Source organism: Ptychodera flava, chromosome 8 (assembly GCF_041260155.1).
Source record: "Ptychodera flava strain L36383 chromosome 8, AS_Pfla_20210202, whole genome shotgun sequence".
In the NCBI taxonomy this organism is placed as follows: domain Eukaryota; kingdom Metazoa; phylum Hemichordata; class Enteropneusta; family Ptychoderidae; genus Ptychodera; species Ptychodera flava.
Window position 1 is genome coordinate 13,198,061 of NC_091935.1, and position 12,668 is coordinate 13,210,728.

A 12,668-nucleotide genomic window follows, 5' to 3' on the forward strand; every position below is an offset into this window, starting at 1 on the left:
GATTTTACCTTTGCAAACTGGTTTTTTCCCTGACCACACCCCATCTACGGTGCAGCTGATTGCAGCATTTCCCACCAAATTAAATCCTGCATTGCATTTCCATGTGACCACGTCACCAACATAGTAACTTGTACCACTTTTCTGACCATTTGAAAGAATACCAGGATAACCACATGATTTCACTGTGGGAACAAAGAACGAAAGTTTATTAAGAACATCTGCGGCATACCTGTAAAAGTTTCACCAACTGGATTCAGAACTAATTTATAATAAGAGTATGCTAGCTGGAAAGGTGTTTAACAAAGTACTCACGCGTTGAAACAACACCATTGAGATTGTCAAACTAAATGATAAGGGATATCATGTTATTCTATTTTGTGATTTTTACAGGTAACAATTGATATTAAATGCAATGATATATCTTTCAGCAATGCCATACTTATAAGACTAAAATCTATAAAAACAGCACAACAAGTCAACCTTGAAGCAGTGGAACAAAACTTTTCAGGCAAAAAGTAATTGCAAAATGTTATCATTTAAAGCGGGTTTTAAACCAAATATGAAAATCTTCAGTGCAAGGCTACCACCATACCATTGCAATAGATGACGACAGATAATGAACTCGTTTGATAAGCTTCAGCTGCGTTACTAACAACATGATTAAAAACCATTTAGGTATACCTTTTCATTCCTTTCATTTGTCACAACATATGATTCCTGTTGACTTTTGGATATTTTGTGATCAAAAGGTAATATCAGCATGCTTTGGCAGTCAAACAATACTACAGGTTATTCTTACCATTGCATTTAGGGTTAGTGGTCCACTTCCCGTACACCCGACATCTACTGGAAGAAGGACCCAGCAGATCAAATCCTGCATTACACCTATAGTGAATTTGCTGCGCAGGTGTAGCTGTTAAACCTGGGGTTCCTCCCGTGTATGAGCCATCAGGTGGCATTTCTGGCAGTCTGCAACCTGTCATGGACATAGAAATTTCAAAAGATGTTTGAAAACTGTCAATTTATTTTGAAATTTGATATAAAAAAGACAGTGCCATGAACTATATTTCCATCTTTCCCTTTGCATATAAAATTGCGACCCAGCATGCGAGGAGCTACCATATGTCTGTTGAAATGTTTTGAGTCCGAAGTACATTTTTGTTGCCTTTATAAACTATATACCAGACATTTTTTCAGATTTTTTCAAAATTTTGATCATTATTGTAGTCAATGCATAGTGTTGTCTATTTGGGCCAAAATTATCAAAAGATTACAGAAACATTTGGTACATTTGGTAAAATGTTGCTCTCAAATGTTGGTGGGAAATATTAAAGCACTCAAAGGGTTAAAAGGTTGCACAGCAGTTTTGACTTTTTATCAGTGTTTGCCACGCTGGTAAGTTCATTTTGAAATGGCTGGGTGAATACAACGCCCATTCCTGACTTGTTTTGATGGTAATTTTCAACGGATTAGATACAGGTGTATGACCATTCTCCCTCACCTTGACAGAAACCATTGTCTTCCGTGTACACTCTTCCTTGTATACCTGCTAAGAAATCGGGCCAGGCTTTGACTGTGCCATGATAATCTTCACAAGTGTGCATCAGATCAAACAACTCATTCTTACTCAGCACCTTATCCCAGATGTTAAGTAGTGACAGTTTACCAACAAAAGACTCTGGTGCACTGAATCCACCGCCAAAGTAATCCTGTTCTTGTCCAACAATCAACACGCCACCACCTACGCAGAAAAAAATTGCATTTGTAAGTGAAAAATTAAATCGGATTGATTATCGTTGTTTTGGACGGTTTATAATGTAATTAGTTTGAAGACTACATGGTACTTACAGAAGTTAATATTATGGTTATCAAACAAGATTGTGATAGTATATAAAAGCTGTTGATTTGCATTGTCTATGTGATGTTTGGCTTAGCAATACACCATTACATATAATGCAAAGTATCCATTAGCATGTCAAAATATTTAAAAGTTTGCATGAAGAATGAAACTAATACAGGAAACAAAAGAAGATTGTGATTTTTCACATAGTAATTATCAGTCATTCATTGATCATTCATTTACTGAAATTGGGACATGCCAAAGTTAACTAACTAAAGGACAAAGATCGCCATGTTCACAGAAAATATACTAGAAAATACCTGGTACTATTTCTTTGCTAGCGAGACCAGTCCCCTCATTTACCAAAACACCATCCTTATAGATTAACCATTGGCCCGACTCTGAGGTCCAGGTCGCTGCAATATGGTGCCATGTATTATCATTGGCTGTTGCATCTGTCACCGTGCCATTTCCATTTACATATAAGACAAAACTGTCAGACAGCAAAAAGAACCAACAATTTATTCAAAGAGACGTGCAAAGTCATTTCAGCCCCACTGTGCCTAAGGCACTCTAGGGGCAAATGCAATGCATTACAGTCAGTTTATGCGTATCAGTCTATTTGCATGCCAATCCATCTCTGGGCCAAAATTGTGTGGTTAAAACTCAAAATTTAGTGAACTAAATGCGATCAGTTTAGGTATGTTGAGTAATGTTTGGATGATAACAAAGAACTAAATGGCTTGCACAATTATGATTGTCAAAACTTTCATAACATTTGAGAATTTTCTGTAATTTGTCAAAGTCTTCCCCTCAGAAATAACTCTTTAGACAGGTCTCAAATGTACCTGCTAGGTTGGTCTTGATATCATTGTTAATATATGATAATGACATCTACATAATGTGATATTTGCATATCTAAATGGTTTTGACATTTCCATTTTTTTGTCATGACATTCCCAGAAATCACGGATCTGATAGTTTTAAGGTTCGTATGGATGACATGTAAATTTAGGGCAATTTCATGACTTTTGGTCAAAAAATTCATATTCTATTGAAGCTCTTGTCCTATAGCTTTCACATACTGCTTATAGACTCTTAGTGATGACTACTTTCTAGCTCTTTGGGTTTCTTCCTTTTGTTTTTGTATGTGTGTTGTTGGGGGGTGGGGTGGGGGTTAGACGATGATGAAATTACAAGGTGTACATCGTAGGGCTAATTTTCTTTAGTCTGAAAAGTTACTACAACAGCGATTATACTTCATTCCAAATTTGCTCTTAGGCGCAATGCACCAAATCAGTTGTTACCATAGTTGTTTTCTTTCGAAAATCTTGTTGATTTAATCATACATTTTCACTTTCACAATGATTGTTCTTGTGCCTTTAAGATTTACTTTTGTTAAAAAATGATGATTAAAGCTTATTGTACACTCAACTACTACAATACATGTTGGAACTGCTCTCACTTTATTTACAAAGTAAGCTCCCATTTGTCATATACCTATGACAATTTGAGCTTTTCTTTTTAAGTTACACACTTGTTTTTATGAGTAATTTTTGCGATATTGCTTCATTCAGCGATATGGCACCTCACTCTTTTGAGAAAAACGAAAATCCAATTATCCCAAATTAGTTCCAATCGTGTTCTGCATGATAACTTATTTAGTGTGAGGATACACTGTAGGTTTAAGAGCAACTATTGTTCAAATGAAAATGTAAGTAAAAAATGTACAAATAAACTTGAAACGAGTGAAACTGGTAGAAAACACTGGACTGAAATCCGTAATGATGAACGTTTGGCTAAATATAGTGAACCACATACCCATTGTAATCAGTGATTACTAAAGTATTGTCACTGTGATCCTTGACTGCGTATGAGAGTACGGTACCATAGTTTTGCCTATCGGCTGTCTTCATCCAGAATGCGATGGTGAAAGCAGTCAGGTTTGGCATGCCATACATCTCCACAAAATCCACTGTGCCAGAAAACTCAAACACCATGCTGAAGTTCGATGGAAGTTCTGGGAAGATAGGGTAAGGTTATTTTACTTGGCGAAATTTACATTGTATGTTCAGCGAAGTTGATGTTGGAGACTTTGCTAACTTTATGAATGCGACAGAGACTTGATATATTTGTAAAGATATGGTGATGTTCTTATCCAATGTTGCATCGTAATTCAGTAGATTTTTGATCGGAATCGAACTCACAACGTATGGCACCAAGTCACCTAGCGAAGACATCACAGTCAAAACCGAAAAATCAGGAGTATTTGCTAGCAAACATCATTGAAATTGTCATCTTACCATTTTCACAGTGTACTCCTGAAAATGCAGGGGGACAAACACACTGATACTGGCCAATCATATCCAGACATGTTGCTCCACCATGACAAGGTGATGATCCACATTCATTGATGTCCACTTCACAATATTCTCCTTCATATCCTTTGATACATTCACAGCTATGAAAACAAAGATGTACAAAAATTTTAGACTATTTATTAAATAATCCACTGACCATTGTGCTCAAGAAATCCCTTGTTGCAAAAATATTGTCCATAACAAACGTGAAATACCAGTGGTACAATACATTTGAAAGAAGTCATGACTTTTTTCACACAATTTTCATCAATGTAGTTTCAAAGAAGTAAAAGCAAAAAACATTCATAATATATTAGAATGGTAAATGAGAATGGCTTGTTTTGAGATCAACTTTAATATGACAATTCTAGAAGAAAATTAGTGTTTACTGTTCTGCATGTGACGTCCACCTAATATGTCTGTACAAGTCTCACATAAAATGGTACCAAGACACCACTCCAAAAATTAGTCAACTAATCCCATTTCCCCTTTAGCTGAGAGTTAGCTTAGGTTGTCCTGCACAGGTTATGTAAGCCCGTTTAGAGTTACTTGACTTCTTGATAACACTACCACCTGTGTCCATACGTTACTAGTAGCTTGACCATAATATTATTCAAGTTCAGTACGATTACACTCAGACTAAACAATGTGTATCAATCATATATATACTGTTCAATTACTTCAATCAACAAAATTTGTACCAACAACTTCATTGAGAAAAATTCCTGTACCTGAATACTTTTACTGTAATGTTGAAGACTTTCTTTTCAATGAAATGACCTGGCTCTGAAATAGTGGGACTTAATCTGAGATAGTTGCGTATCTCAATCCCCAATACTAAGTGTATACAGGATCAACGTTCACAGTCATTGCATCGTACACAAAACTACTTCCAAACCTTTGTGTTACCATTTTTGTGTCCTAAAACTATGGATTCGCTTTAATGTAATGGTCAACTGATTAAGACTCTGAAATAATGACCTACAGACAATATATGTTCAGTCCAACATAAAGTGCTTCAGAAGAGATTAGGTCACCAGCTCATGTACGCACTCACCTAAATTGACCAATCCCGTCTTTACACGTTGCATCATTCTGACATGGATTACTGGCACATTCATCAGTATTGACATCACAGTTTCTGCCTGAGAATCCCGGTGTGCACTCACATCGATACTGACCAATCATATCGTAACATGTTCCATTCTGGCATGGGTTAGGATCGCACTCATCTGTATCAATTTCACAACTGGTACCTAAGCGGCAAAGATGAGACCATTAAAATCTTACGTTCATCTCAATGTTGCAAATGTATCATTCACTGACAGTATTGCAATCATGGTATTTTGGAACAAAATTAGAATTGTTGAACTAAATTGGAAATAATAATAATATTTTTGTCAGCAATGATGGCATGTTCTAAAGAGCGATATATGACAACATGGTATATATTGTCTCAGAGGCAAAAACCACAGAATGGCCGACCTTTATCATAGAACTCTCATACTGGCGACTCTTTGCGATCAATTTTCATGTAAATTGCAAAGTTGATAGACAATTGACAATTGACAAACGGATTTAAGTAAGAAATCATCGTGGCAGAATATGTCTTGTCCATTTATCAAAAATTGTGGTATCATAATGAATATAGTTTGTCATTTTGAAAACTACTTATTGTAAAAGGGATACATTCTTTGGTTTCATTTATTTACGAAGTCATATCAATGTAGAATATCAAGCAAGAAACCCTCTTCAAGATAAACTAGTATAACATATACAAACCTCTGAAGCCCAGAATACAGATGCACTGATAGGCGTTAATGTCGTCTAAACATGTACCGCCATTCCTGCATGGTGAAGAGCTACATTCATTTATATTTTCGCCACAGTTATCCCCTGAAAGAAACAAGAGTTGGCTGAGTGTTTAGTATAGGATGTCTGCAGTCTGACTGTGGAGCTTTGCCAACGTTATGTAATATTAGAGTGCATACTTCAAATGTGGAACATTCTACAGTATGTGTGATAATATAGTAAATGTAAAATCTAGATCCTTTGTACAGTCACAATTACATGAAGAGTAAGGAATATTCAAAAGTGAGTTGTGAACTTAGTCTGTGTTTGGGAGGGGTGGCTGTCGAGCTGGATTGACCCGTGAACATTTTAAGTCTTTGTGTGAATGCAAGCTACAATTTGGTGATTACACCAAAAGCATGTGGCGTTCAGATCACTGCCCAGTTAGATACCCATTTTTCGCTGATTCAGAGGCATAGTAAAGTGGCTGAGTTACAGACCATAACAGCCATGCAAAGACTCCATCACAATCCTTTGATAAAATTCCTGCTGTCCCGTCACTTTATCTTGCACTCTCATGAAGACAGCAAATAGCAGTTGTATAAGTCGTAAGGTGTCGGGTGTAATAAGTATGTTCTTTTGTAGCGGTAAATAACCGGCAAAAGCCTGGGAACTTTACAGTTGATATATCTTGCCATTATAGTTGCTTTCACCGAACTGTGAACTTACATTCACTTTCTTTATGTTCTGATTCGAATAAAAATTGGCATTTCATAGATGTCCTAAAGGTTACCCATTAAATACACCATTTGTTCGAAAAAAGGATCTATGCATTCATTTGTCTGTGACTTCCTTGGAGAAATTTCTTCGCAAACTGGTTTTACATGTAAAACACATGAAATCGCTTCCCCGCCCACAAACCATTATCAATCCGTGTCCCTGCACAGCTTTCAAAGTTTGTGATAAAAATATTTTACATACATAATGAAATATTTGTAATACAAGTATTGTCGATTGTAATTTTTACATACACATATGAAATGTTTTGATAAAGGTATTGTAGTTACATATATGAAATCATTAAGTCCTTACCTGTAAAGCCTGGTGGACAATTACAAATGAAGCTGTTGACTTTGTCAATACATGTTGCATTATTTAGACAAGGGTTACTTTCACATTCGTCCAGATCACTTTCACAGTGCGCCCCTGCAGTGGAAACAAAAACACAAATCATTATTACTTCTTCAAAATCCATATAATCACTAGCCAAAGAGTCCATATCACTGGTTTGAAACTCGTGCAAAGCAGATGTCTTTATGATCTTTCCTTAATTAGAGCACGGCAGATAGGGGCAAAGTGTTAGAACAAATAGGAAAGTCGGTTCTTGATTCTTTGTGTCGGCAATACGTTTGCTATGTCAGCTTTAACTCACCTGTATAACCTGGTTGACATTCACAGAGATACCCAGTAGATAGAGATTCACAATTACCATCGTTTTGACAAGGCATTGTGAAACAATCGTTGTACTCGAGAGTCACGTTACTGATCTTATCGTCCTTTTCATCAACGCCTGAAATCAAAGGTGGAGGAACAAACGTGTAAAAAGTGTTTGCAATCACTTATATTTTCTATACAGACAAAAGTTCGTTCTGTAAAGTTATACTTTTGGTTATTCAACGCAAGGATTGCCCGTATGACTCTAGAATATGATGATTGTGCACACTGGCCGTGACGAAATCATTTAATAACGTCAATATTCTTGTTTGATATATAATACGAGTGCAGAATAATCAAGGAAAGTTAAGTAAATCCCATAGCGTCGGGGAGAACGTTGTGTTTAAGTCTTTGGACATGGTAATGGAAGACAAGGCCAAATATTTATTTGCTACATGAGCTGCTGATTGGCACTGAACATATATGTTATGTGAGCTCAAGTCAAACAAATGTATTGTTGTGTAGATCGAACGGGCGTGTCTCTCTCACTTACTTTCTTGAAAGTGATTCGAAGCAAGCAAATCGCGTAAGCAATATGGTATAATGATTCCAAGAACAGAAGTTGTAATTTCTCACTGCATTTAAATATAATCAAAGACGCTTATTGTGCTGAGTCATTGCGACGTACCTTCGCACTGTGATTGTGATGTCGCGCCAACTGTGTCGGTATCAGCAAGATCGGGGCATTGGAAACACACAAACTGACCAATACTTGGTTGGTAGTAACCTTTCGGACACGGGTAGCAAGGAGCAACACCAGTACGGGATATCTTCCCTGCTTCACATGGCTCTGTGTGACAGAAATGAGAAAAGATATCCAATATATCATGAAATCAAGGATCCATTATTTATCTTGGATCAATGGAGCATATACAGTTTTCTGTACGCTTCCAATGCTGCTATACTCTGTAAAGGATGTATGTGAAATGCGCAATAACCATATATTAACGTAATTTTGGTGTGCTGTACAAAATTATATTGCTGTGAAAATCAAAGATGAAATACTGTTCAGAATATAAAGAAGTCCCAAAAATGTTGCTTGCCTCTACAGTCGTCGGCAGTGGCCGATGCGATTTTTGCCGTTGTAGTGCCATGGGGACAGGCTACGCAGCTAGTACTGCCTGCGTTAGGTTGGTAGTAACCCAAGTCACAACCTTCACACTGCTCCAGACCAGTTGACGAAAAAGTGCCTGGACTACAGTAGGCTAGAAGAAGTAAATGGGATGCAATAATGCAGGAAAAATTTACGAGTAAAATGGTTTGTCTTGACCATAGACACAAATAATCTGCCATAACGACAATACATATATCATCAATGCCAAAGTAGAAATGATAATTTGTCATGTTGCATTGTTGACCAAATATACGTGATTATTTAAGTGGTATTAGTATTGCAAATACTGCACAAGATTCAGATCCTAAAACGTCGACAACACAAGATTGCAGCCACTTCACTTGAAGACACTGTTTATGAGTATCACTCACGGTAACACAGATCTTGCGACCTTGATCTGGGTTGCTCGGTACTTGTATTGGCAGGGCACGGTTGGCAAGATAACGAGGCTTCGTTAGTTTGGTATGTACCAATTGGACAGTTCTGACATTCACCCAGGCTCACGTTGTAGAATGTACCGACAGCACAGTTGACTGACGAAGAAGAGAACGGACAATAACTCAAAAAGTTGCGTTTGCAGTCAGGAATGAGCAGCGACAATAATATCGTGAATAGATGGTGGCAGCAGTGACTATGTTTGTAGGTTCAGTAGTATTGTGGTTGTGTAATTTATTTTTCACATTTGAATCTTAAAAAAACTTATATTAACGTTTTCTCATCTTAACGTTTTAGCAATATGTAATCATTATAATTATTGTATAACTGCACCTTGGTACGTAGGTAAGTCAATTGCATGTCTGCTGTAGAACGACATCGATGTATATGTGCTCAGTAAAAATACAAACCACAGCAATATGCCCGAAATATTTTCGTAAGATTGAAAGAAGACCACCACTTACTACACTTGTTATTATACAACACTGTGCCATCCACACACACTGGTTCAGTCGACGTCGTCGTAATGTCACTTTCCCTGGTTATAATTCTTTCATTTCCAATGTACAAATCAAGATTTCTCGCGTTAGCTTCATTTTGTATTAACAGAGGTATTTGCCCAAGTTCGTCCAATAACTTGTCCAGGTTCTCCTCTTCCTCCACTTCATTTTGTGACTCTGGGCGATCAATCGTGCCTGTGAACACAACAAAGTGATTAATATGATATCACACTGTTTCGATATCGTGGTACAGTTTCTAGTTAAAGTAGAATGCACCTCGTGGACAGATATTCGGACTCTCAAATTTTTACAATTTTTTCTGATCTATCATTTATGGGAGCTCATTTTAAGCTCTTGGATTAAGAAAAATGTTCGTCTTATTTTTTGAAAATCGATAAAAAATTATTCCTCTTATCGAACAAAGTGATGGCGGCCATTTTGAATTTAAAACATCGGTAAATTTAGTACCAAATTTTGCATTTGGTAAGAAAAATGGTTGCAAGTTTCTTAGAGGAAACTTTGGCCGAAAGTTTAAGTCTCACTGTCGAGGCGCATACAACCTTAAAGACGAACAAACAGACATCAAAGCCTTCAGAATTGTAGGGGGAAAGACAATGCCAACTATATACTGTGTGATTTGATAGCGCAAAAACATTGGAAAAAATATGTATAATTGTAATGTTTTATGTTGTATCTGTCTCCTTCTGTGCGTCTATCATTCCATTCTTAATGGATTGTTACATAAGAGTTCACAGTAGAAGGGCAGTTTGCATTCCTGCTTACGTCACTATTTATAATAAACTATATTCAAAGCAGGGATGCATTCGAGCAGTGTGTAATATGATTAACAGAAAAATGAATAACGAACAGCTAAAGTTTAAATGCCATTGAACTTATATCCTAAATACTTGTAAGTCAAATAGGACCCTAATGACAATATCTATAAAACAACAAATAAAACTTCACAAACTCGTCTAATTCTGCAAACTCATCAAATTGCTTCATCACATCAATCTCGGTATAAATTTGTGCTACAAGCTATTGTGTAACACTAATATGCAGAGATTGCGCCTTCTGTCAAGTGCATGATCTTTTGAAATATATTTTGACAATTATAGTATATTGTACCTTTTGTAAGTACATCAACGTAGATATCGGTTAAATCTTCATCATCATCATCTTCTTCTTCAGAAGGCTCGATATCTCCTCGGAGAGCTCTTTTCCGCCTTTGCAGGTTATTGTGGAAGTTTTTGGAAAATTCTCGAACATTAATACTCTCCTCTGTAATATTGATTGAAAAACATGTCAGCTCAGACCAGATACATCCTGCTAAATGAGGCTTTTCTCTCTTGCACACATTAGAAAGACATGACTGTTTTTTGATGAGCGTTATTTACAAAGTTTTCAGATTTAATACCAGGTGTTAGCTGCGAAATCAGAGAAGTTGATCTGTGATAACCATCGCAGGAGATTCAACTTAGACGCCCAGCAACGCACTTTACTACCACATCTCATTGATAGATTAAAGTCACTTGAAATGTCCGAGTCAACTGGTGTGATCTAACACATGCACGTCAACCATAGTCTACATTATGTTTCATCTGCCAACAGATTAAGAAACTAAAGAAGGTCTAATTCACATAAATTTGCAAATATGTCTCCTTGTCTTGGTTCTGTCCAGTTCCGTCTACTTACCTGTCTGGTCACAGCGTGCGATCACGTCATCTAACTCGCATACCACTCCGTTGCTGCAGGCAGAGCCTATCTGGATCGGATATCAAATAGTATATATTAATCAGTTTCAAATTATATGTCCAGAGAAGCGTCGATATGCCGCGAATGACACCCATCAGTCCTTTAGTGACAGTATGTATTACAAAGATCTCGCGGTGACGTATATATGCTTTGTCAAATTTTTCGACGAAATATGACCACAAGTCAAACATAGATGCTTTATATTGTACATGTATCAGATGTATTAGTGTGTCTGTGTTTGTCTTCAAGCTAGTGGGATATAGGAATAGATGCTCAAGATATTGCACTTTAAGTTAATCATAATTAACTCAGCTATGGGTAAGATTTTGTCTATCAAGGGCATCTAGCCCTTGAAATAAGGAGTGCTTGAAATGCACTAATACATGCGCATTCCAATATGGCTATTGCTAAAGTGCACTTGGCGGGGGTAACAACAGGCAACGTTATAGATATAAGGTTTCAATTGAAGACGGAAGTTCCATGTAGTTTGATAGAGGGAAATTGAACGAAAAGTTTTTGGAGATAATTTATCAAACAGTTGTTGGCTCAGACTGACTCTAATAGCTTCATGGTACTGTTGTAATTCTTATGTAAAATGTACTAAAACAGGCGAATTAAAGAGACCACGATACAGTATATGACAAACTATGATAGTAACTATTGTAATTCCAAGTTATGGTTACAACTGTGCAGCTTAAAGTTATTTTGAAAGAACCTTATGAAACCTATCCACCGTACGTTCCGTTTACCTTGACACAAAGTTGTTCAATGACCATCAGTTTTCAAGTGCGCCGATATTAAACTGTTTTATATCCAAGGGTCATATTTCGCGAGTTTGTGCGGGCATATGGTTTAAGAAGGATATTTGTATTTCCTTAAAGTCATCTTTATTGATTATATCACAGTCCCTCCACAGTTTGGAGGGACTATGATTATAAGATATATTTGAGATAGCGATCATTCATGTGTGGGAACAATGCAGAAACGAAACACGAAAACCCTGCAGGTAATATGCAAGCCTTGCAGTGCTCCTTGTAGACCTTTCAGACAGCTCATTCAGTAGATCTTCCATAGTACACTTCAATTGTGCATGTTTTTCAACTTACCTTGTCTGCCAATTTTCGTGTGAATTGGTCAGATATGTCCGATAGTATGGTTACGTTACAGTTCCTTGTAACTGTACGGTAATTGACTGACAGAGCACTGATACCATGGTTTGCAGTACGTTTTCCTGAAAGTAGTGCGATAAAAGTAGAAAACATTTTTCCTCATGTTGAAACCAGGGTATATGTACAATTACGAATTATATGTAAATGTCTTAGCACCGGAAAAAGAATGTACTCAAGTTTTGAAAGACGTGATATCAAGTAATATTTCTG

The 12,668-nt window shown here is 36.8% G+C and overlaps 1 protein-coding gene across 1 annotated transcript in view; it reads right to left on the reverse strand.

The window, feature by feature from the left end:
- The window catches only part of LOC139138527 (sushi, von Willebrand factor type A, EGF and pentraxin domain-containing protein 1-like), a 55,640-nt gene that overhangs the window by 13,309 nt on the left and 29,663 nt on the right, over positions 1–12,668 (reverse strand). Inside the window, 17 exon segments of the mRNA XM_070706937.1 lie at positions 9–182; positions 800–976; positions 1,502–1,741; positions 2,161–2,333; positions 3,662–3,860; positions 4,144–4,301; positions 5,258–5,456; positions 5,983–6,096; positions 7,084–7,197; positions 7,424–7,561; positions 8,114–8,275; positions 8,529–8,690; positions 8,971–9,132; positions 9,499–9,729; positions 10,663–10,815; positions 11,230–11,299; positions 12,396–12,520. Coding sequence (XP_070563038.1) covers positions 9–182; positions 800–976; positions 1,502–1,741; positions 2,161–2,333; positions 3,662–3,860; positions 4,144–4,301; positions 5,258–5,456; positions 5,983–6,096; positions 7,084–7,197; positions 7,424–7,561; positions 8,114–8,275; positions 8,529–8,690; positions 8,971–9,132; positions 9,499–9,729; positions 10,663–10,815; positions 11,230–11,299; positions 12,396–12,520 — 2,751 coding nt within the window.